Source organism: Pleurodeles waltl, chromosome 2_2, assembly GCF_031143425.1.
Source record: "Pleurodeles waltl isolate 20211129_DDA chromosome 2_2, aPleWal1.hap1.20221129, whole genome shotgun sequence".
In the NCBI taxonomy this organism is placed as follows: domain Eukaryota; kingdom Metazoa; phylum Chordata; class Amphibia; order Caudata; family Salamandridae; genus Pleurodeles; species Pleurodeles waltl.
In genome coordinates, this window is record NC_090439.1 from 565,739,312 (window position 1) to 565,765,929 (window position 26,618).

At 45.1% G+C, this 26,618-nt stretch overlaps 1 protein-coding gene and 1 long non-coding RNA gene across 2 annotated transcripts in view; one reads left to right on the forward strand and one right to left on the reverse strand.

Moving 5' to 3' along the window:
• Positions 1-7,910, reverse strand: part of DSC2 (desmocollin 2) — a 114,959-nt gene extending 107,049 nt beyond the window's left edge. The window contains exon 1 of the mRNA XM_069220068.1: positions 7,309-7,910. Within this exon, the coding sequence (XP_069076169.1) occupies positions 7,309-7,359 (51 nt within the window). The 5' untranslated portion in view covers positions 7,360-7,910. The remainder of the gene's footprint in view (positions 1-7,308) is intronic.
• Positions 7,427-26,618, forward strand: part of LOC138282466 (uncharacterized) — a 75,157-nt gene continuing 55,965 nt past the window's right edge. The window contains exons 1-2 of the long non-coding RNA XR_011200957.1: positions 7,427-7,541; positions 17,825-17,877. This is a non-coding gene — a long non-coding RNA (uncharacterized lncRNA). The remainder of the gene's footprint in view (positions 7,542-17,824; positions 17,878-26,618) is intronic.

Genomic DNA, 26,618 nt, shown 5'->3' on the forward strand with positions numbered 1-26,618 from the left:
GTAGGCTGACCTCTGCTGTGGCTGCAAGAGACCCTTTCCCTATTGTGCCCTGCTGACCTGTGGCAACTGGACCATGCCTGGACTTTACTGCTGACCTCTGCTGACACGCTGAGAGGCTCTACGTCTCTGCCTTGAGACCCTTAGAATTATACTCTTGTGGCTGTTAGGACACCACATTACAGTCTAGACATTTTTTTTTTATGTATGCAGCGCTTCAGGGGGGCTGCCAGAAAAAAGTATGAAACCAGAAGTTCCAAGACTTCAGACTGAATTTCAGCTTCATTCTGGTCAAGGCTCCTAGCCCCTCTGAAAAATGACTGATTAAGACCCATTCTGCAGCACGACTTAGAAAACTTTTAGTAAGAAATCTCTAACGTTTCATGGCTCCAGTGGAACAATACTGTTTCTGGAATATGGCCTTTAGTTCCATGGAAGTGGCTGCAACTTCACTGGTGGCCCACTCACAGAGGATTTTTCTTTGCAAAAAGTGACAAAGTCCTTTTCTGTATTTGGATTTAGAAGAAATGTCAATGTTTTTCTACAGAAAAGTGACAAACTCCCTATCTCCACACGGGCTTAGAAACATTTTGACTTCTAGACTTTCACTAGGACCAATCTACTTGTGTATCTGATTACAACTTCATCTCAGTTGGGCTCAAATCCAGTGACAGCTGGCTCGTATTTAAATTGGGGGTGTGAGGGGGGTACAATAATAAAATAACAGCACTTACCTTAGGACATTCTCCTCTCATCGTCTCTACTTCTCTAAAGGCTCCAATGCGCCACGGAACCCAGGAAACTGCACTAGCCAATCCTGGCACTGCTTTCATGCTGGTAACCAGCATGGAAGAATCCTTCAGGATTGGTGGGAGCGGCACCCTTCTCAGGACGGGGTGCTGAAAAATAAAATGGTAATAACAAAAATGTATTACCATTTTATTTTTCAGTTCTGGGGGCATTTTGTTAGTGGGGCGACGCTCCTCCGCTCTCGTGGAGGGCCGCCCCTGCTAAAATTGCACCTATATTCCAGTCTACAGCTCCCATAGAATATCACTAGGGCATGGTGCTTGTTTGGCACAATCTTTACTTAAATTGTGTTCCTTTCATTGAACGTTGTCATTTTGGTCTTATTTTACTCATAAAATGTTTCTCTTTATTTTAAAATTATTTGTGTGATTTTATTGTGTCTTGTATGTCTTTTTCTACCGTGTATGCACTCCTTAAATACTTTTCATATTGCCTTTGGTTTAAGCCTGACTGCTTCGTGTCACGTACCCAGGGGTTTAGCACACATTTATTTCATTTGTGTGACCGCTAGCAGGTGGTGGTCTTATCCTGTGAGGTGGACACTTGTTCATCACAAATAACCCACTTTCCTACAGACATGATGCCTCATACAGAATAAAGTCACTTTTCCTGCCACAGACCTCTTCGTTTTCTAGGAGACTGTCCAGAAGTTAAAAAAATCGAATTGCAGCCTTCACTAACATAGCCCATGAAAACAACAATACATTATTTACTTTGCATTTATTTCATGGTTAGACGAATCTACTAGTCTCTTAAAGTTTTTACTAACTATATTAGTATTTGTGGGACATTTTATTCATTGCTATAATAATGCTCTTTAAAACACAAAACTAATTTACAATCACTAGAACATCATTGAATATTAATGATAAATACTTGGCATGACTACATTCAGAGATGACATAGATTTGACTGGGCAGTGATACCACAGCAGCGTGGAATTGAGTGCCTGGTCGGTGACATCACAGTTTCCCTTTAATCAGAGTTTCATGCAACTGTGTCAAGTGAGGTAATCACCTTGGCTCCGTAATGTTCTATTCATATAAGTGATGCACATCCACCTTCATGATTTTCTTTTGGATACAGACTGACACCACATTTAATTCAACCAATATCAAAGCAGAATTGTTTTACTCCTCCAGTACCAAAAGTAAAGTCGATGTTTTCAATGAGCTCTCTCAAACTACAAAAGCCCCTTCTCCCACTGTCTGATGCTAAAGGGGATGCATAATCACATAAGCAGCGTAGACGCTTTTCACCCAATAAACTGATACAGTAGAAAGAAATATTTTTAAGAGAACCAGGGTCAAATTCAGCTTTTTGGTGCAACGAATTTAATCATTCGAGAAGAAGCAATGCCTGAATTACCAAGGATATTCCTAATTTAAGATAATGTATCAATTGAATGGTGAAATACTTGTTCTTCACTTACTTAAAGATACGAAGATATGTATTTGCATTTGTGTTTCAAATTACATCCTCATATGTTTAGGCCTAAAATTTTAGGGTTGGGCGTAACTTGTGTAATTCTGTGCAGTGTAATCACTTGGAATTACCCAAACATTCTGTAACATTATGTGAGAAGTGTAACTCTGCAGAGAGCACTATTTTTTTTAATGCATAAATACCCCAATGGGTTGAAAATGGACTTGATTTTCCAGTTTGCACTAAAAAAATAAAGCTGCATGCAACCGGACACAAATAGCGAGCTAAATGTGCACTTTGTGTAAGATTGTGCATCAAAGAGTAACACGGAATAATCAAAGTTTCACTGATTACGCAGGTGTAATTGAAATTCCATCCAGGTCTACAAAATGTACTCATGGCACCCACAAGCATAGGCCCAATGAATGAGCAAGGAAACAATATGAAAAAGTGACAATCACTCAGATTCTTGTGAATATTCCAAATGCATATCCCATACGTTTATTTGTGCACATTTGTATAACACCTAAATAGTCCAAGAGTAATTACGTCAAAAAGTGTGGAAAAAGTTCACTAACTTCTCCAATTTCTATTAAGTGGTGGGGTTATAGGGTGAGAGAATATAATAAGGTGAAATACACTGAAGTTAAAACAAAAAGCAGTTACATAAAATGCCTACCTAATATCTTAATCCCAAACATGTTCATTTCACAGAATGCATTAATAAAACACAAATGCGTATTTTACTAAATACCACATATTTACATTCGTAGTTTCTGGAAGTCGTATGTTAACACGTGAATGGGCAAGAAATTTGGGAAAATATCATAATATTATGACTGCCGTAAATGATTGTCTTAAATCAACTACATTTAATACAGATAACCATATTTAGAATTTTTTTTAAATCCTAAAGCCTACATATGGATGTATACGGGGCCACTGGAATTTTGAGTGTTTTCCACGTAATTGAGGATTTGCTGTACATTCCACATAATCCACTAACTGCTGCATCGTTTGCAGACTGTAATAAAAAAACTAACTGTAGCTCAAATAAAACAACAAATACTAAAAACTCTAAGTGAGTTGCTGAGAAATGGCAGACCCTTTGCAAATATTAACTGGTCACTTTTCAGTGGTTTGCTGAAATTCGATCTACCTGACATTAATGAGCTGAAGCCTTTGACTAGTGTTAACATTTGTACAAATGACAAGCTGGGTGAATTGATACTGCCCAAAATGTGCCATATTACTCCAAACAATGCTGTTTTGCCATATAAATAAGTCATCTGTGCTGCACAATTTGTCCTTCCTTGGGGCACAACTCCAGGGGCGGCGCAAGTAAATATACATAAAATGTATTTAACCATGTGGGAAAGAGTCACGGTGTAAATTAAACTTAAACTTGACTTCAGACTATTTTCAAAGCCGTATAGTTGTTCGTATGCCTTTGTATATACATTGTAACCTATAAATGACACAGTTATAAAGCCATAAGTCAGTCAGGGGAAAGTATTAGTTCAGAAATAGGGACACCCCCTCGTTATGCAGCACATAGAACATTTAACCTATTTTAGCGGCCTATGACCTATTTACGTTTCTTTGTTTTTCAAATTTAGAAAAAAAACACTAATCCTAAATAATAGCTTCTAAACGTGCAGCTATCACTCCCCAAACATGGCTAAGCACTTCCACTGTGAAGCAATAGACAAACAAGTCATCTGCCAATAAACCTCCTGTTCGGGGCTGTACGAGATCCAACCTGTTGTGTTATTTTCTTGCCTCTGCATGTGCCTGAAGTTTTCTTTCATAACAACCGCATTAATAATGGAATCAAAAACAGAGCTGCTTTACCTACCTCCAAGAGTGGGGTGTGCCTGTTTTATGAGCACAGTACGGTTAGAATTATCACATTTCTTCAGGAAGGTGAGAGAAAGAGTTGCTGATTGCTGCACAAGGCAAATATGGACAACATTTGGTTAAAAAGCAGATAGGACGTAGTCCCTTTGAGCATTTAACATGATTTGTCTCAACTGGCTCTTGTCATATGTTCAGATAAAAAAAAAAAAGCAGCACATACATGGATCCTCAAGTTAAAAAAAAGTTCTACTATACATTATTTAAATTGTCTCGAAAGTGTTGATTCCGGTGCAATCACAGCTGCCGGGAGGGATTAACACTAAGCAGCAAATGTCAGCGCCGGCTATGAATCCAGCTGATGAGCTTTTCAATCGGTTTAAATTGCGGGCACACATATATACTGGTGCACGTAACATTCGCACCTGGTCCAATTCTGCAGCGATTGCGTTGTAATTGTATTTATAGAGTGCTTACTACCTGTGAGTAGGGATTTTATCACTTTATGCGGCGAAGCATGCTGCTCCAGAACCTAAGGTTACTGGTGTTTTTTTTTCCAGTGGTTATTGTTTGTTAATAGTAACGTAATACACTGTTCCTAAGAAAGCCAGGGGACTGCAGGATGAGTGCTCTAGGGTCCCATAACTCAGGAGCACGAGTCCTCACACACCCAATTGGGTGTCATGCTTCATCATCGGACAAGCTCCAGCCGGCTCTAGTCAGACTGGCGCTGCAATGTCTGACGGGCACCACCCAATGGGGGGCTCTTTGCCGGAGATCTTCTCGATGATGCCGCTCTCGCCCTCAGGTAGATAAAGGGGGAAGACACCGAGGAGGGTTAGAAAAAGAAAGAATCTAAAATTGGCTCTGAACCCTGTCTCGTTTTGACTTTATTCTATTAATGTCGGGTAGAGGCCAAGATTAAAATACTCAACAAAAGAGTGAAACAGAGGTAATGCTCAACCACTCTCTAACTGTATATCTCATAGTGTTATTGTTTGTTAGTCTTCTACGCGCAAGGACACATCCCATTCATTTAGTCCAGTTTCTACGTGATACAATAAAATAATAGGAGTTATGTGAATCTCTTCAAATCCTTGGCAGCATTAATAGATGCGCTGCAGGAGTTTAACTTCTGCAGGGCTGCAGGGGTATCACTCTTAAAGGAGAGGTTGTGATCTTTGAAATGGGGTGTGGGCAATTTGCAGAAATATAATAGGGACTAAGGCAAATATGCACATGACAGAGTAGATATACACTTGTAAATACATGCGAAGTAAAGCCCGCTAACAGTTGTTGTCTCCATATTGGGTAAGTGTTATATTTCCTCCATTTTACACAAGTGGTTTGGTAAAGGCCTCGATATTGTGGGCAAAGTGCAAACAGCTAATTATCTGTAGAAAAGTACCAAGTAAAGAGTTTTATAACAAGGCCTGTTGCTGGTCTGCGGCTCGAACGTGTTCCAAAATCGAAAAAGTCTCGTTTGATTTAGATCATTTTCACAATTTGGAGTTTTAGGAATTCACATTTCAGTCCTCAATATTGAGGACCCAGATTTTGTGATGAATGTTTGATTTTTTTTGTCGAGGTCTAAAACTAAATTAAGTAAATTAAGTAACTGCGTGGGGGTAGTGTGTTTTATTTTTAAATAGCATCTGCAGAGGACTCTGAAAATGTCTACTTAGGTTAAAGACAGAGAAAGGGCCCTGGCTTTGTTTTGGGGCCAACCCCCCAAAGTGAGAGTTGAATATGGTATTGAAATAACACATTTGATCAAACAACATACAGATATGTGCTTCTATTCCTGCCGCTAAATTAGTCCTATCTTAGTTCAGAAAACGGGACAATTTCCAAAGCCTTGACGGTTTAGTACACTGTGAGTGTTGTGAACCTAACAAGGGACTGTGTCTTAAGACAGTTCTTGGACAAAATAAAAATAGCATGCTTCATTTTGAAATTCCGGCAGAAGGGACACGACATCGAGAAAATGTTCACGCCAAGAGTGATGTGCCTGAGGTGTGTACATGATAACAAAATCCCTTGGAGGATTATTCAAACAACCAAAAATATGCTGGAAAGTGTGTGCAGATTCCTACAGGCGAATGGAAAACGCGTTTTTATGACGCACCCTGGGTCAGCAGTTTGAAAGGGCTCAAGCAGAGTAACTGACAAAACCCTGCTAAAGTTCACAGAGAGTGCAGGCCACAAAGGGAGAAAGGGCAGCTCCCACGGACGGAGAGAGGGCATCGTAGCACTGAACCGATATCTTTACACTAAAGAAAACATGTCTGAGGGATGCATTTCCAGTTTGTCTCTGTCAGCATTCCTGCTATATCCCCGAGGCACAGAGAGAGCTGTCACCCAACGAAGGTACTGCAGGCCGACGACGCTCGACAGCACCAACAGCAAAACAAATTATTTCACAGCAGACACTAGAGTATAAATGTTTAAGTGACCTCTGAGTTAGTGGATGGCCAAAGTCACAATGCGCATCAAAATGTTGCCAGCTTAGCGCTACAAACCTACAGATAAGTGATTGGCTGACGCAGAGCACTAAATCTCACACACTGAAACAGCCTGAAAAACCTTAATGTGATCGGAGACTGGCGCCTAGGAATCACGGTTATCACAGATCTCAAGATGTCCCAAAGGAGCCATCGCGTTTTCACAATGGACAAGTCATGAACAAAGTGATCCAGATTAGAATCCCGCGTTCTGCAAAATATCGGGTAGTTTAAGCAAACCATTTTTTTTACTGTGTGCCAAAGCATAGATCGCTAAATATGAAATGAATGTGTATTCCTCCTGGCTAGTCCTCCACTAATCAGTCACACCACACCACACATAAAACACCAATCTATGGACAGCACTTCACATTAGAAATGCCCCTGCTGCAATAAAAAAGTTCTGTGTGAAATGTAACATTGCTTCTCAGCGCTAGATCCGCTACAGGCAAACTCTTAACTGGATAACGCACTCACAATCTACTAGCGACAACTCAACCCTCAATTACAACACCTAACGTAAGGTTCAAACCTCAAGGATGTGCTACTCTACACCTTTCGAAGCCGAACACCTATCTGGGCCTTCATGGCCGTCTAGGCGCAGACACTGCCAAGCTTCTGGTTATGCTGGGTAGGCCAGGGCTTGGAGGCTCAGTGAAGATACTAGCCCACACATAACGCTCCCTGCGTGGCCCGTTGTCCGCCAGTCACTCACCAGCAGCAGCAGACAGAAGAGCTGCGAGGCCCGGGAGTTGCAGGTGGCCATGGTCCGATCCCAGGAATAGGGTGGCAGAGTTCAGCCCAGACTCTTCGCAGCGCCTGCCTCGCAGCAGCAGCACCAGGCGAGAAGAGCGGAGCGAGCGGGAGAGACCTTCACAGACGCTCCCCGAAGACAAGTGCCAGCCGCAGCTTCCGCGGTTACGGCAGCGCCACCACAATGGCAGCTGGGTGGGTGTCTTTTTCTTTTTTTTTTTTTAGATTACGCCGCCGGTGACTCCCAGGTGAGTGTAGCTTTTCTTCTGGGTGGGGCCGGGTTAGGAGCTGGGGAAAGGCACTCCCCGCTGCCGTTTTCCTCACGAAACTTTACAGTGCCTCCTCCCCTGCTGACAGCGACGGGCGCGGGAGCCTCCCGGCTTGTTTGGTGTTACTCACGTTCGGCTCACACCCTTCAGATCGAAGGGGGGGCTACTTGATGTGGTAGTCTTTCTGACGTTTCGGGACTCTCCGCCCCGTTTTCGCATACCACGCCCCCAGCCCTGGTACTCTGTGCCAGGCTTGTCTGGGAGTCGGCTGAAGTGTCGCGCCGCAGGGCCACCCGCACACCCAAGTGACGCCATGACGCCATATAAGGGTGCCCCCCTCTGTGCACCCGAGCGTCAGGCAGCAGTAAGAAGCTGCGGGCCTGTCCTAGACAGTCAGCAAAGCCCTGCAGCGCTAACCAGCCAAAGCCCAAGAAAGATTGTCACACAAACACTGAACGGCTGGGTCTCTGACGCATATTTTCTACGTTATTCAAGCGTATGAATCGCAACGTGACACATTTTTCAGTGTCACCCACTTCATCATTTTCACGTGTTCGTGAACCTCCCTCAACGTTTTATTGTGTAAGCGTTTTTGCTGGGACAGCAGCTTTTGGTGGTGCAGTAGAGGCAACGGTGCTCAGGGTCACAGTGAAGTCTAATTACCATTCCGGTAAAATAGTTGGGTTTAAGCGAGAATATTGAACTTGACCGTCCCACAGGCAACTGCTTTCCTGAATGGGAGTTTAGTGGGAGTGAGAATAGTAACTCTACACTCTCAAAACTAACATTGGTAAAGCCAATAGGTCTCGCCTATGCGAGAAATGTTGGGTTTGTCAATGTTTAAGTTACGCTGTACAGTCATAGCTATTTTCGTCCCTGATCACTTTATGGTGGCCGTTTGTTAAAAATAGGCAGGTCCATAAACAAAACACCGCTTGTCTAAGTCACTGCTAATCTTTCATAATTTGCAACGTTAAATTAAAAGATGCATCGTTCACCAACGATGGCAGTTACTACCATAAAGAACGCAAAGCATTGTATCGACCGTTGAACAACAAACCCTAAGGAATTGGATTGCTTGATTGTTTAAAAAGACAAACTCGCCAACATTCGACAAATGTAATTGTGAAGTTCTGGCAGGGGCATCAGTGAAATGTCTTGTTTCCATTAAAAAAAAGCAAAAAAGAGCAGATGATGGACGGAATGCTGAACAATACATTCAACCCCAGTCACAGAGATCTGGGTTTATGACATTGATTTTTTAACCCACCACGCCACCCTAGCTTGGACCCAGCCATGTGCAAATCAGTCTTGACCCTGTTCCACATGGGAACTCAAACTGCCAGGTCATCTCCTCCCTGAATCAGAAACAAGCATCCAGGGACTAGTTTTGGGGTATCACTCCTCATCAGCCAGGCTGGCTTGAATCCTGTCGCGCAGTGAGCATGGGACCCATGTCTGGGTATACTCTTCCCAGTTACGGCAACAAAAGCAAAACACAACAGATGATGGATGGAATGCTCAACAATGTAAATATTCACCCCCCCCCCCAAGTCACAGAGATCTTGGTTTAAACCATTGTTTTTTGCCCACCATGTCACCCCAGTTTTGATTCAGCCATATGCAAATCAGTCTTGGCCCTGTTCCCCATGGCAACAGTCCAGCCTGAAATGCCAAGCCAGGTCCTCCCTGGCCCGGAAACAAGCATTTTGGGACCGTTTTTTGTCTATCACCCCTCATCAGCCAGGCTAGCATGAATCCAGTCGTGCAGTGAGCACGGGACCCACTTCTCGGCATGCCCTTCCCACTTAGGGTAACAAACGCAAAAAAAGAACAACTGATGTGATGGAATGCTGAACAATGCAAACCTTCACCGCAGTCACAAAGATCTAGATTTAAGCCATCATTTTTTAGCCCACCACGCCACCCCAGTTTAACAGGTTTAAGACTGATTTGCATATGGTTGGGTCCAAACTGGGGAGGTGTGGTGTGCCACCGTCCTGTTCTACAATAACTACAGACTATGGGCCTGATTCTAACTTTGGAGGACGGTGTTAAACTGTCCCAAAAGTGGCGGATATACCACCTACCGTATTACGAGTCCATTATATCCTATGGAACTCGTAATACGGTAGGTGGTATATCCGCCACTTTTGGGACGGTTTAACACCGTCCTCCAAAGTTAGAATCAGGCCCTATATCTATGTTATCAGGAGAGCTACGGGCTTCAATTGGCATTAATTGCAGAAAGCAGCGAGTGGTGTTAAAAAGGCAGCAAATGCACTAAAACCTAAGGAAAAAAGCGAAACTGCAGTTATAGATGAGAGATTGTTAAGAGACTTTAAGAGGACAGTTTTTTTTTAAAGGAAAGAAAATAGGTTGGTCTTGCGCTAACCGCGTATACCTGAAAGCTGGTATACCTGGTATAGGACAAGCCAAGAGGACACCAATCAGCTTTGTACCACAGCTCCTGGCCAGTTAAGGGCTTTTTTAAGTTGTCTCTAATAGTTCCAATACAGTTCCAGTTGGTACTCTACACTTTCTGGACTTCCTTTATTAGCTTATTTTATGGTTACTACCTGCCACTTTCTGTATTTTCAACTGCTGTTTTATACTATTACCGGGCGTCTGTGGTGAAAGATCATCAAGTTCTCAAATCTAAGAGCGATATAGGGAGGTGGAGTAACATGGAGCCCGGTCATGCCCCGTAACTGAATATGCAGTCAGGCAGGCAGGCAAGATGGCTGGCCGTGAGAGGAAGAGGAGCCGTGTAACAGGCAGCACTGGATATGCGGCAAGGGGGCGACCGAGATACCAGACCAGCATAAAGCCGAGCTACACGGCAGGTAATGGCCATAATAAAGAAGGCACACTGCATCAGAGGTGTGGGGAGAGAGGACAATATTGGTAACTATGCAGCCTAAATGCTGAGTAGGAGCAAAACCCAGCTTATGGGGGGGAATCTTTGAAAAGGTGCCCTCGAACTTTTAAGCTGGAACCCTCCCACCGTCCTGTTCTACATTAACTACATCCTATATCTATGTTATCAGGAGAGCCACGGGCTTCAACTGGCATTAATTGCAGAAAGCAGCGAGAGGTGTTAAAAAGGCAGCAAATGCACTAAAACCTAAGGAAAATAGCGAAACTGCAGTTATAGATGAGAGATTTTTAAGAGACTTTAAGGGGCCATTTTTTTTTTTTTTAAATTAAGAAAAATAGGTTGGTCTTGCGCTATCCGCATACACCTGAAAGCTGGTATACCTGGTATAGGACAAGCCAAAAGGACACCAATCGGCTTTGTACCACAGCTCCTGGCCAGTTAAGGGCTTTTTTAAGTTGTCTCTAATAGTTCCAATACAGTACCAGTTGGTACGCTACACTTTCTGGACTTCCTTTTTTAGCATATTTTATGGTTACTACCTGCCACTTTCTGTATTCTGAACTGCTGTTTTATACTATTACCGGGCATCTATGGTAATAGATCATTAAGTTCTCAAATATAGGAGCGATATAGGGAGGCAGAGCAGCCTCTGGATCATGCTTTAGGCAGCTCTGAGTGGTGGAGTTTGAAAACTGGAAGTAGTAGCAGAAGCGGTCTGTTTAGTACAGATGCGGCCTGTTACACTCTAGTCTTCCTCCGGCTAGTCTTCTCTTGAAGAAAAAAGGAAAGGGGGAAAAAAGAAGGAGGGGGAGGATAAAAAAAAACCCTAGACCCTCTCCCAGCAGGCATGAAACGTGTAACTCGCGATGCCTCATTTAAATCACGTACAGCCAGGAAGGCACTGAAAGCAAGCAGAGGGAAAAATGCAACTCCTCCATTAGGAAGAGAACGTCTCGGTCCAAGTCGAGAAAACATGGAGAAGCTTCAGGGAGCCACAAATGCCTGTACATCAGTCTTATTGCCCGTAATCACCGCCAGCAATATACCAGGCAAAAAAGATGGGACAGCTCAGATGTCAGTAACTTCAGAACTCTCTCTATCGCTCACACCTCAAGAAAGAGGTAACTCTCCCGTCCACAATCAACCAAGGCCATTTTCCTCTATAATTTTTGAGACCTTGCTATCTTCAACGGAGGCCCACCAGAAAGGGAAGCCCTCCTATCCCCTGTTTTCAATACAAAAGGGGTGTGAGTACACCACTGTGGATAGGGAGGTGTCTAATAGTCCAGATGACGTTATCACAGGAGACCTTGATACTCCAACTTTGCGGGACCCTTCATTCCCTGTACCGGACCTGGCATTTAACAAGGAGATAAATTCTACTACGGTTCCACCTTCAAATGTATCTAGCTCTCTAAGCCTAGCCTCATTATCTAGCCTAATGGTAGAGACTATGTTAAGTCAGATCCTTAGGAAACTATAGGACCTGAATGTTTACCATGAGGAAGCACATAGAAGGATCAATGATCATCTAGCCCAGCTCAACTCCAGTATCATGCATCTGACGTCACGGGTCTCTCAGGTGGAGCAAAGGGTCTCGGACCTAGAGGACGTTCAAAATGCCAACGGATCTGCGGCCAATCAGGTCCAGTCAGAGCTTGAAGAAATGCAATATACAATGGACAATTTGGAAATCAGATCCTGATCCTCCAACCTCAGATTCGTTGGAATCCCGGAAGAGGTGGAAGCAACATCAACAATCTCGAAAGTAGTTTCAGATCTAATTCATAAATGTATTCTTCCTGATAAGTCTGCAGTATATCCAGACCTCTCCATCATGTGGGCCCAGGGAATTCCTTCAGTGAAACCTTCCAATTCCAAATATCCACATACAATATTGGTCAACTTTGGGGACTTTAGGATCATGGAGCAAATTTTTCTCAAGCTATAAAAAAGAAAACGTTTAATGTTGAGGGAGACTTCTCCTTCTGGGTCTTCCCCGATATGTCTTGGACAAAAGCACATCGACATCGTGAGTTTGTTAGTCTTATTGATTATTTCAAAAGATTAGGGGCTCCAGCTTGCCAAACTTAAGGTCTTTCATAAGGGCCAAGCACATATCTTTCAGAGTGTCGAGCAGGCAAGGGATTTATTGGACTCCCTCAAGCCTCAAGAAGAAGTAGCATGGGTGTTACGAAGTACTAAGTACTAAGTGTGGGCTAAGACTATATATAATTGTTTTTTTTCTCTTTCCTTCTTTCTTTCTTTTTTTCTGCCAAGTTTTACTTAGTTAATTCTATGTTACTATATGTTCTTCTGAGTGTAATTCCACAAGCCTACACTTGCAGTTTATCCTGGTTACAGACTCTTTGTGTGCCATGTCAGTGCACTCGCATTTGGGGTGTGAGGTTAGGGGGTTTGGTCACAGGGGGGTTAGGGGACCTCAGCGGTGTAGGATCATGATGGGTCAGGTCTCGGCCAAAGGCAACTGGAGGGGAACACATTTGGGGACACTTTTTGGTGTGATACTTGTAAAGGTACATATATTAATAGGTGTATGATTATCTTCCCGTGCAATAATGGGCTACTAAGGGCAAGGCTGTGGCTCATTAATTCTTTACTCTTGTAAAAAATAAATTAAGGGATGGTAGGAAATAGCTTAAAAATTGTTGCAACTTGAATGGGGCCAATAACAACAAAAAGTTTCAAGCGATACTCAATTGGCTGAAGGCATCACAATCCCAGATATTCCTTCTTCAGGAGACTCATTTAAAACTCCAGGAAAAGATGCCTAATCTCCCTAATTTTATCGCCCAGTCCTTTTTTGCGTCAGCCAATGTAGCAGTTTGGGGGGTGGCCATTGTAATCACACAGGATTTTCCTGGGGTGATAAGCAGGTCTTTAGGGACCAAGGGCAAGATGGATATAGTCAGTATTTCAATATCAGGCAATCATATTCATTTCACAAGCTTTTATGGCCCAATTGAAGACAAGACAAGCTCTTTGCAGGCTTTATATGACCAACTATCTGTACTTCCTGGCTTTTTTATTATAGGAGGAGATTTCAATATTATACCTGATATATAGATGGATACTTCACGCAAGAATAAAATTCAGAATAAACCCACAGCATCTCGACTGCTCACCAAAATGGTTACTGATCTGGTGCTGGTAGCTGCTTGAAGGGCATCTGATTTCCTTTTAGTTTCATTCTCTTTGGCAAGGCAGGGTTCGGATATTTTCACTAACCCTTTTTCAGATCATTCTGTCCACCGAGTTAGTATTAATATGACTCACAAGCAGATGAGTCTTTCACAATCAACCTTTGATAAGTTCCTGTTAGCAAATGGATGCTGGGTTACAGCTCTTAAAACATCAGTCACCACATTTTTTAGCATAAATAAAGGCTCAGCCCCACTTTTCAATATTTAGGAAGTCTCCAAAGCTTATATACAAGGCAAAGCCATATCCTTTAAATCTTACATGGTTAGAGCAGCCAAATAGAAATAGAAAAATTTCAAACTTCAACAAGAACTTGATCAAGCATCAAGGGGTCATCAGATAGGACAAGATCATAAGATGGCCTGTGGACTTGGAAGGGCTCAGAATAGTCTGAGAGATTATTCTATGTCTCGGGAAATATTGAATCGACATGCAATTTTTCAGCGACAGTACAAAGAAAATGAGCATGTGGGGAAGTCCTTGGCCTGGTCAGTAAAAAGAAAATCTAATATAAATTTTATCAAACCTATTTTCGATGAGGATCAAGGCATAATCGTGAACCAGCCTAAAGATATAGAGAAGGTTTTTCTCTCCCACTATACAATTCTTTATACTGCTGCAGCGCAAGCTAACTCATCCCAGATAAATCATTTTTTAAATTCACTCCAACTTCCAAGGTTAGATGGAGAGGCGCAAGCTTTACTATCAGCCCTAATCATTCTCTTGAAAGTAATAGAAGGAATACGGGGTGCACCTAGCAGAAAGGCCTTCAGAGAAGATGGCCTCCCAGCTGAAGTTTATAAAACTTTGCTGGGCCTGCTAGCTGAGTTCTTGGTTAGCCTTTTTAATGCAATACTCAGAGGGTGGCGATACCACCCTCTTTTACTAGGATCACAGTCGTTAGTTTTTTTTAAAAGGACAGGCCACCGGAGAACCCGAGCTCATATCACCCGATTAGTCTATTAAATTATGATTTTAAACTCTTTACTAAAATATTGGCAGCTAGAACAACACAGGTAGCCCAGGAGCTTATCCATGAGGATCAGTGTGGCTTTTTTCTAGGCAGGCTGCTGTCAACAAATACACATTTTTTGGTCCAGACAATTGATTATTTTTCTCATAAAACTACCCTGCAGCGATTATAATGGTTGACGTCGAGAATGCATTCAATTTGGTCCAATTGGAGGTTCTGTTTACAATTTTGGAAAGGCTTAGGTTCCCCAAGCAGTAATTTCAGATCCTGAACAGCTTGTATTTCAAGGACCAAGCCAGGATCTTAATAAATGCACAAATAGCAGGGTCTGTGCAAGTCTCGGGTGATACGCAGCAGGGCTGCCCCCTCTATCGCCAGTCATTTTTGCACTTTTTATCAAAACTCTTGCAGTGGATATCATCAAGGTCAATTTATGCATCCTCCACTCTTCCAAGCACCTAAACTTAAACTATTCACTGATGACATGATTCTTTATCTTCAAGCTGATCAGTTTAATATTGCTAGAGCTTTTGCAAAGATCAAGGTCTTTGCGGATATCTGTGGCTAAAGGGTTAATCATTCCAAATCCGAAGCTCTTCTGTTAAACTCTAAGGGCTCGATCCTGCCAGCGGGAATAAGGGTCCAGTCCCAATTATCTAGCCCTGTTAGATATTTAGGGATATTTGTAACACACAATGTTTCTGATCTTTTCCAGCTCAACTATGTATCTGTCTTCAAGAAAGTCCATGGCCTACTTGAGAAATGGCAAGCCTCTTCTTTGATGACCATAGGGCGGGTGGCATTAGTTAAAATAATGATTCTTCCTCTGTTTTTATTTATTTTTTCAAGTAGAATCCTCAAAAATTCCTTGAAGAAATAGATTAGATGATTCAACAATTTATATGGGCCAATAAGAGACCTCGATTACAGCTCAAAAAGCTGGCTCTCACGGTCGAGGATGGGGGATTAGCACTACCTAATTTCAGGAACTATTACTAGGCAACCTTTTTGGATTGGGCCTTAAAAGCTGCCTCATCATCTATCTCTAATTTTTATCTTAAATGTATGTTAATTGAAAATAGTACTAGGCTTCCGCTTTTCCTCAAAATACCACGACTGCCCAAGCGTGTGAGATATAAACTGCCATTAATAATCTGCACCAGGAATTTGTCAGTGCAGGAGAAATATAATATTCCTAGCTTCCATCCAGCATTCATGCTTCACAATTCTTGGATGCTAGGTTTCGACTTAAACCAGGAATATGTTCAAAATTGGGGACAGGCGGGCTTCAAGAGATTCTCAGGCTTTTTAATAGGAGACCAAATTAAGGCCTGGAATCCATGTCAAACTGATGGGACTACTATTTCAGACGGTCTCAGGTTCTCCTTTATTCAAATTCAGCATTTTCTCATAACGATTGAGAGAACAACTGAGGCTTCCAATTCTACACTGTTTCAGGCCTTCTATGGGAATTTACAAGGCATAGGTAGTTGGTATAGGATCCTCAACTCACGGCTCTCATTGGAAATAGTCTCTCGGTTCTTGCTGAGGGCCGATAGTTCAACAGGATGTGAAGATCTATGTACAGCAATGTAGAAAATTCAATATCCTATCAAATAAAGCAATTAGAGGGGCCAATTAAAAAAAGCATTTTATTCTTAATGAATGCTCTATTACACCCCAGCCCAACTAAAGGAGGCATTTCCTGATATGTCCGACTCCTGTCCACACTGCTAGGCGAGTCAGGGGGATTGCCTTCACCTAAGTTTTACCTGTATGTATTTGGTAGAATTTTGGGGAGAATATTTCAATGGGTAAGTTCTGCAATTTTGGTTACCCTTACTCTAGAGCCGGCTGGAGCATTGTTTGTTATTTCAGACCACCCAGCTGTGTCAACCCGATCGAAGCCAACTCTGTTTATTGCATCCCTCATTGCTAAATCTTTGATTCTTCATGCCTGGAATTCACCAGTTCCTCCTACTTATACAGCATGGAAAGCCAAGATGAAAGGGTACTTTTGAAAGAGCAATTATATGCTCAACGCGTAGGCGCTATGTGTAAATTTGAGGATTTTTGGAGACAATCCCCAATCTGGGGGGGTGGGATTCTGTATTACGGGCTGTGTTATCTTCGAGGAATATAATCGGAAGACTTTTTCAATTCGATTATGTATTGTATTGTACCATATCGCTTTGCTAATCTCATGTTGTGGTATTACGCCTCCCAAAGTAAAAAAAAAACAAAAAACATAAATGTAACATAACTGAAGCTCATGTTAAGTGCAGAAATATCTTTGAGTCAAGATGTGCTGAAGGAGAAACAAATGCAAGGGGAGTTGGAGGGACGAAAAATAAATAGTACCTTAATCATACCTGGAGCAGTGGACAGCTACTAATTAGGTTTAATTAATTTGTACTTCGTCCGTGCTCCACTGAAACAATGGAATTGAAGCAATGGCCTATGATGCCCAGTTAAGAGGCTGCATTGACGAGTGAAGATGGAGTGAATAAATGGTAAGTAAGGGCTCCAAGCCATTTACTGTAAACAATACCCATAGCAACAAACAGCGCATGTGCGCTGTCAGGTGAGACCTAAAAATGAATATGTTCCTTATTGGTAGTTGGGTTGGATTGAGAATAGAAAATATGACCTCTCCAAAACTAAACACTTAGATCCAAGGTCACAAACACATTTAAGAGTGTGGGTAGTAGTATTACAGGAGAACGTTTTAAAACTTTCGTACTGATCTTTGTAAAGGATGCTGAAATAGATCAATGTTATAATAGTATATTAAAAATAGCTGTAATTAGTACTGTATGTAAATTATTATTTAAAATATAAAAAACAATTATATTTGAAAATGCATTTTTTTAAAACACACACTTTAATTAATACTAAACACACAAAGATGACCAGGCAGTAATGTTTAATATATTTACATATTGGTTTATTGCATTTGTAATCGTTCTTAACAATTTAATAAACAATATATATACATTATAAAACATTTTTCTTTTGCTAAACACTTTCTACATTTAGGTTAAAGTAAAGTAACATTTATTTTTAAATTTGAAGTTTGTAGCCATATTTTCTTTTACTAATAACTGTATTTTCTTCTTGATTTTCATCTCAGTATGTGTGGAGTTCAGAGTGAAAGGTGGTCAAGGGCACAACTCCACATTTCAAGTAAGGGCATGCCTTTTATGGTTTTTAAGGATCAGTAGTGGTGCAGGTCAAATAGGAACAAAGTTAGTGTTGAAAGATTAGTTAAAAATAGTTTGGTTAGTTGGATTTAGGATATTGTTATCGACAGTTTAGTAAAAGCTTTGGGGTCTAGTGTTTCATGAGTGCTCCTAAGTGGAGCAGAAGTCAACCAACTGGGTGTTGTCTACCAGTTTGGTATCTCTGTGGTCGAAGGGCTTCTGAGGGCTTCCCAGCAAGAAGATTTATCTTCAGATACATCGCCCATAGCCCCATCTAAAACTCCAAACAAGAGAATAACCACCAGGCTGCAATCCGGACAATTAAGCAGCGTGCAGGATAGCTTCACATTCTCTTTAAAAGAAGAGCCAAACACAAATATCACAATTTTCTTGCCAAAATACAAATCACAAGAAAGATAAAACATATTAAACAGGGGGAATATTGTATGCTTCTTAGCAGCAACCAGCAGCATTGAGCACCTAAAATCATCTGGTCTGATTACCATTGAATTTATTCAAAGTGGTAGCCAATCAGGAAACAAGGCTACCACAGGGCAACTCAAGAGATAGCCAGGAAGATTTTGAGCAAACAGGCACTTTTTAGAAACTGAGGTAAAACACTGACACCACACTATACTCCTTGTTATCCAAAATCCCTGCTAACTACAAACCAGTCAAATCCTGCACAGCAAACATCTAAAGTCACTTTCTTGATACTCAAAGGGCAAGAAGCATCTCCCCCTTAGGCATGACTAAGCAATACCCACAAAACAGTTCAAGAAGAAAAACAAACTATGCATCAGCTCAGAGCTCGACCTGGATATCACACACAATAGAAGACATGAGCAGTATCCCTTGACAAAACCTGTAAACAGCTAAGAAACCGCGATCCAATTCAACTTCACTGTGTAAATGCTCGTGGACTATAAGTGGCTTGGGGGAACAAAACAACAGACAGCCACATGCTACAGTTTTTACAATTGCATGCAAAGGAGCTAGATTTGGCCATCCCAAGGGAGGCATTTCTACTTACATCTCAATATCAAGCATCGACAAAGTCGAGGAATTGCAGGGAAGTCAACAGCAAAAACTGAAATTAAAGCAATAAATGCTGTAGTCCGCTGTGATGAAAAATACCTGAGAATAGTGACTATAAACATGTGCCTTCACCCTAAAGGTAAGGGGCTTGGAGATACTGATCAGTGAAACAAAAAGGCTCCTCGGAGAAGAACAACCCCCTAATTTTAGTCTATCTGGGGATGACGATCTTACAGCAGCTCAGTCCTCATACTGGGACATTCCTCAGCAGGGGGAGAATGCAAAGGGAAAGCAAAAAAAACAGGGATGCAACTTTTGAGAGAGCTAGAGCGTCTTAGCTTTCGGGCTGTAATTGGTCGATTTTTTGGAGGACGACCCACCCGCAGCAACTGTCCACTCCATGATGGCACTGGACTATACTTTTGTCACCCTACAATTGTACCATAAAGTTTTAGCATATCAACTGGCCAAGGAATAATCTAGCGACGACCTCCCACTGGTGAGTCCTGCAGTTGCCTGCTACGCCATTGAAGCACTATGCTCTGTGCACACTACAAACAATAAAATGATTAAATGTAAAACTGCGTCCATAGACCGACTCTTGGTGTCCGCTAAGGATATATTGCAAGGAAAGCAAGACACGTTCACAAACCCTTTAGCCATATAGGAGGCCTTTGCAAAATCATTAAGGGGTGCTGTGCCTCCACAATAACAAGAAAAAATGGGCCAAGGCAAGGAAGTCGACAGGGTCAACTGACACTCGCACAACTAGAGCAAGTAAAGATACTTAAGAGAAGTATCAGTTCAAGGCTTATAAAACATTGCTAGAGACAGTGCGGGACCACCCTGCAACAAGAGTTATGACGGAACAAAGCAGCATTAAAAAGCTGATTTGGACAATAAAAAGTGAAGGTGAACACTTGCTTTGGGCTAAGCTCTTTTTCAACATAAAAAGCAATGACCACACTCACTTTTGGTGCACAGTTAATACACTACAGTGTGCACCCACTGCGTAAGTAGCTCACAATTGACTGAAAAGGCTTGGGCAAAATCCCTTTATGAGCATTTTAACCACCCTGAGGAGAGTGAAATCCATTTATGCGCACCAGAGAAGCTCTCATTGAATGACCCTAGTAACACAACTAAAAAGGCAGTTGAATAGGCAGTCCACGATCAACACTCACCCCAAGATCAGACCACGGAACCCTTCACAATAACCAGCCCGTTAATACAGAGACAGATTTCTAAAGGGAGACGGGAAGGGGCCCCGGGCCCCATTGAGATTCCACCTGCATTGCTTGAGCAGGATGCAGGTTACTGTTCTAAGAAATTGGAGCAATTATTCCATGATACTGATATATTTTTTATTAAAAAAAAAAAACATTTAACCTACTGTTGCTAGATTCGTCAGTTGACACCCACATCAATCAGGACCCAGAGAAAGAATGTTGTACACTCTAATCTCCTATTATATCCTCACAATAGTCCAGAGTAATTTAGCCTGTGAAAACCCGAGCGATAATCGTAGCCCCCCATGAAATCATAGGAATCCATATCCCTTAGACGCCTATAATGAGGGACAGAAGGTTGGTAAGGTCACCCAGATAGGAGTGTAGAAAGGTGAGTATAATAGAAGTCATATTGTAATACATATCTCAATCAATAGGTACAATTATCCACAGGTAGGTTGGATAGTGTGGTAGAATATATACAGTTATTTTACAGTTTATTCATATGTAAGAAAGATATTGTATATATGACCAAGAAAAGATCATGAATCCCAAAAATACTGTAATTCATGATCACAGTTAAGGCCCCGTTTAACAGAGTGGGTATGCATGATCCAACGTGCTTCACATTGTCTAAGATGTAGTTCCCTATTTCCCGCTATTACATCTCCATGAATGACATCAATGCCATGAAATTTAAAAGTCAAATGCATTGCTTGTAGTAGGAAGCTGGCTCTGTATATACTATATCAAAATGAGATATAGGGGGTCATTACAACCGTGGCGGTCGGTGTTAAAGTGGCGGTAAAACCGCCAACAGGCCGGCAGTAAAAAAAATGGAATTACGACTGTGGCGGAAACCACCAACATAGACAGCCACTTTAACACTCCGACCGCCATGGCGGTACAAACAAACACCGCAGCGGTAAATGCCAACAGACAGGCGGAGGACAATGTACCGCCCACACTATTACAACCCACCAATCCGCCACCTTTTCCGGGGCGGATTCACCGCAAACAAAAACATGGCAGAAACAGGACTTAGAAGGGAAAACGCTCACCTCTACACACCCAACGAGGAATCAGGATGCCATGGAACCGGAGCTCCAGATTCTGCCAGCCTTTATCTTCCTGCTCCTCTACCAGGAGCACGAACGCCGGCGGCGAAGACAACAGTGAGTACTGCACCTACGACACAGAGGAGGGGGGAGGGAAAAAACTGTGACACACACACGCAACACCCCCACCTTCACCCACTACAACACACACGCTAATACATATTGACACATAACAGTTACACCCCCAACCCTCCCTGGAAGAATGCAAGGACAAAAGGAAATGAGTCGAATAATTGTGATATATTCAATTACCTACATCAAAAATATTTACAAATATATACATTTATACAATATACAAATATATACACCAAGAACACAAGTCCAAGGGATTTCACCATCATAGTCCGTGGATCACTGGGCCCCAAAGGCATGGGCGAGGCCCACACTCAATACCCGAACAAGATGGAGAGAACACTGCAGGGGCATCAGTCGGAAATAAAACAGGCACCTCAGGGGGAAGGGAAAGGGGGGCACCTCAGCCAGTTGAGTGCACGATGCCAGATACACGAGGTGGCTCCATGCCCACAGTTCAGTCCTGGGGAGTGCAAAGCCACAGTCTCACAAGTCTCTACAGTGGGTGGTTTGCCCACTGTTCAATCCTGGGGAGTGCCAAGCCACAGTCTCACAAGTCTCTACAGTGGGTGGTTTGCCCACTGTTCAATTCTGGGGAGTGCAAAGCCACAGTCTCACAAGTCTCTACAGTGGGTGGTTTGCCCACTGTTCAATCCTGGGGAGTGCCAAGCCACAGTCCCACAAGTCTCTATAGTGGGTGGTTTGCCCACTGTTCAATCCTGGGGAGTGCAAAGCCACAGTCTCACAAGTCTCTACAGTGGGTGGTTTGCCCACTGTTCAATCCTGGGGAGTGCCAAGCCACAGTCCCACAAGTCTCTATAGTGGGTGGTTTGCCCACTGTTCAATCCTGGGGAGTGCAAAGCCACAGTCTCACAAGTCTCTACAGTGGGTGGTTTGCCCACTGTTCAATCCTGGGGAGTGCAAAGCCACAGTCTCCCAAGTCTCTACAGTGGGTGGTTTGCCCACTGTTTAATCCTGGGGAGTTCAAAGCCACAGTCTCACAAGTGGATAACATTCTCCACCGGTTCTGGAGGGGGCTTTGTGCCCAGAGTGCTTCATCCTGCCAAGGACAGAGGTAGTGGATGTAAATCTCCACTGGTTCTGGAGGGGGCTTTGGGCCCAGAGTGCTTCATCCTGCCAAGGACAGAGGTAGTGGATGTGAATCGCCACTGGTTCTGGAGGGGGCTTTGTGCCCAGAGTGCTTCATCCTGCCAAGGACAGAGGTAGTGGATGTATCTCTCCACTGGTTCTGGAGGGGGTTTGTGCCCAGAGTGCTTCATCCTGCTCGTGGTGGTCTCAGTAGCGTCAGAGCTTTTGGCTCTCATTGGCCTGCGGTGCTGGTGGTGGCGGTGTCCTTGGCAGCGGTGCTTGTGGCGGTCTTGTCCTGTTCAGCGGTGCTGGTGGCGGCGGTGTCCTGTTCAGCGGTGCTTGTGGCGGTCTTGTCCTGTTCAGCGGTGCTGGTGGCGGCGGTGTCCTTGGCAGCAGTGCTTGTGGCGGTCTTGTCCTGTTCAGCGGTGCTGGTGGCGGCAGTGTCCTTGGAAGCGGTGCTTGTGGCGGCGGTGTCCTTGGCAGCGGTTCAGCTGGTGGCGGTCTTGTCCTGGCCTGCGGGGCTGCTGGCGGTCGCCTCCTGGGCAGCGGAGCTGCTGCTGGCGGTCTTCTCCTGGGCAGTGTGGCTGCTGGCGGTTGCCTCCTGGGCAGCGGGGCTGCTGCTGGTGGTCCTGTCTGTGGCAGCGGGGCTGCTGGTGGTCGCCTCCTGGGCAGCGGGGCTGCTGCTGGCGGTCTTCTCCTGGGCAGCGTGGCTGCTGGCGGTTGCCTCCTGGGCAGCGGGGCTGCTGCTGGTGGTCCTGTCTGTGGCAGCGGGGCTGCTGCTGGCGGTCTTCTCCTGGGCAGCGTGGCTGCTGGCGGTCGCCTCCTGGGCAGCGGGGCTGCTGCTGGCGGTCTTCGCCTGGGCGGTGTGGCTGCTGTTGGCGGTCTTCTCCTGGGCAGTGTGGCTGCTGCTGGCGGTCCTGTCTGTGGCAGTGGGGCTGCTGGCGGTCTTGTCCGCCGTGCTGATCTTCCCAGACTTGCCAGTTTTACTGTGCCCCTTCCCCACCTTGGATGGTGTTGCAGCTGTATCCACACTTCCAACTGGATCTCTGGGAGCGGCTTTGGTGGCTGATTTCTTTCCCCTCTCCCACCGGGCACTGGCCAACTTTTTGATGCTTGACAGGTGGGGGACTGTCTGTGCTGTGGCTCCTTGCCACACTGGCTGCCCTGCTGCCTGGTGCACTCCATAATCTGGTGACTACTGGCACCACTGGTCCCGCCAATGTTGTGGCTGAGGTGCTAGTTTGGGACCTGGAGAGTCGGGCCCCAGGAGACTGAAGGGGTGGGGGAGGTGAGGGAAAGAGGTCAAGGTTGGACAGGAAAAGTTTTTGGGACACACTGGGACGGGTAGATGGAGGGGGTTTGGGAGTGGAGGAAGAGGTAGTGGTTGTAGGAGGTGTACGTTTGGTGACTTTGGGTGAAGGTGCATGGGCTGGAGGCTGTCGTGACGTGGATGACTGTTGGGTGGGTGTGTGGCTGCGTTTGTGTACCTTGGGAGGTGGCCTCACAGACACACTGGGAGAGGACACAGGGGATATGTGAATGGTAGTGGGGGTGGTGACTGCACGTGAGCGGGGTGTGGTGGTGGGTGTGCTGGTGATGGACGTAGTGGCTGAGGATGTAGTGCATGCAGGTGTGAGTGGAGACGAGACAGGGAGGGAGACGAGGAGGAGGGGGACACAGTGGAGGCAGTGGATGTTGGTGTGTCTGCATGTGTGTGATGCTTGCGTGAGTGCCTGTGGGATGTGTGGTGCTTATGTTTGCAAGAGCTTCCCTTGTGTGTTGATGTGTGTGCATGCTGGTCTGATGGTGTGCTTGGGATAGGCTGAGGTACCGGGGTGTGGGTCTGGATGGTGGAAGTTGGAGGGGGGAGGCTAGAGACAGGGACAATGGCTGCCATCAGTGCTGAGGCCAGAGTCTGAAAAGTTCACTGAAGGGCTGCCTGACCGAGAGTGAATGCCCTCCTGGATTGCATTGGTTTGTTGCAACTGCCTCTCTACACCCTGGATTGCATTCAAAATGGTAGACTGCCCAACAGTGAGGGACCTGATGAGGTCAATGGCCTCCTAACTGAGGGCAGCAGGGGTGACTGGGGCAGGGCCTGAGGTGCCTGGGGCGAAGGTGATGCCCACCCTCCTGAGTGAGCGGGCACGGGGAAAAAGCTGAGGGGCTGCTGGGAGGGCGGTGCTGGTGGTGGGGTGGCGACTGTACCTGTAGATGCGGGGGCACAGATGGTGCCACCACCGCAAGGGAGTTCCCATCAGAGGAGGAGTCCGTCTCACTGGTGTCAGCTCCTGTCCCCGCCGTGGAGCTCCCCTCGCCCTCCGTCCCACTAGTGAATTCGGAGTCCGTAGTCTCGCCCTCCAGGGCCATGTGGGATGCAGCTCCCTCCTGCTCCGGTGCCACTGCTCCTCCGCCTGATGATGCTAATACACACATGAACAGGGAGACCACAAAAAGGGGGAGGAAACAGAAGAAAGTCATGTTCAGTGCATTTGATACCGCTACCGTTGGCGGACAGGACAGACACAGAAGCCCCCTGCACTACGCCGCGCACTTGGGGTCCACTATTCAATCCCTGGGACATGTCTTACAAGGCTATGGCCGATTTCTGCACACATGGATGTTACAGGAGCCTGACTAGGTGTAGTAGGCACTGTACACAGGTGGGGTGGGGTGCCACAGGGCCTGCCTGAAGAAGGGAACTTAACTACCAAACTCGCCCTGGCCTAAGGGAACCCACAGCCCACCTCCCCCACCCAGACACCTACAATGCGCGCTGAATCAGCAGAATGAGAGTGTACTCACCCCCTTGTGGCTGCTGTGATGCCCTCAAGTGCCCATCCAACTCCCGGTACGCCACCACCAGGATCCTGAACATCAGTGGGGTCATGGTGCGACGGGCACCCCTCCCACGTTGGGAGGCCATCCCCAGCTCGGCCTCCGCCGTCTTCTTGCTCCAGCGGCGAATGTCCTCCCACCATTTCCGGCAGTGGGTGCTCCGTCTGTGGTAGACCCCCAGGGTCTGGACTTCCTTGGCGATGGCACACCAGATGTCCTTCTTCTGGTGGGCGCTGACCTACAGGAATTATACAGGGGAAAAAAAGTAGTAATTACCAACTGCACCATCACAGTCATTGGACCGCATCCCTACCCTTGCCATGACGCACATGCACTCACCGTCGTTTCATGCACGCCTCATTCTCGCCCCCCCCCCTATTTTTCATCCACCCCACTCAACACAGGCATTGCCCATACAGAATGCACACAGTGTACTCACCTGTTTGTCTGGAGGACCGTAGAGTAGAGTGTACTGGGGGAGGACCCCATCCACGAGTTTCTCCAACTCCTCCGTGCTGAAGGCAGGGGCCCCTTTCTCCAGACACAGGAGCCAATGTCTCTTCCAGACTGAGGTCACAGCAGCACTTGCAGTGTAGGTCCTCTCCTGTCGAAGATCAGGTATCGAGTGATTGAACAGAGAGAAAATGGCGGTCACGTCCGCGGCATTGCGTACCGTCACCGCCGGCGTACATCGTCATTGGCTCCTGGCACCCATAGGATCCAATGTTAACCAATGCAGAATTGCGCCGCGGTCTTAGACCGCCTACCGCGACGGTGTACAACGCCAGTGCAGTTACCTCATATCCCCTTGTCCCACCTTACAGGTCAGGCAGCCGCCATTTCAGGGGCCCACATGGCTTTATTTTTGACTGCGTCACACATACCTAGGCCTTGCTGCAACACTATTACAGGCAAAATTTGATTTCTGAATATTTTCAGAGTAAGCTGTGTTTACGTACCTCAGAGTTGGTGAACTCTCTGCTCGCTGTTCTCCTCCATAGGCACCGCCCGCTGGGGCATGTGAGGAGATGGCGGCATCCTCCGGTGTACAGACCGCTGGTGGACCTGTCGACAATGGAGGAAAGACATGTGATCATCACCTACAGGCTTGATCGTGCCACAATCCAGGAACTGTGTGCCCAGTTGGAGCCAGACCTGATGTCAGCAATCCGCCATCCCACAGGAATCCCCCCTCAAGTGCAGGTGCTGTCAGTACTCCATTTCCTAGCAACTGGGTCTTTTCAAACAACAGTGGCCATAGCATCAGGGATGTCCCAGCCTATGTTTTCAAACGTGTTGTCCAGAGTGTTGTCTGCCCTGCTGAAACACATGCGGAGCTA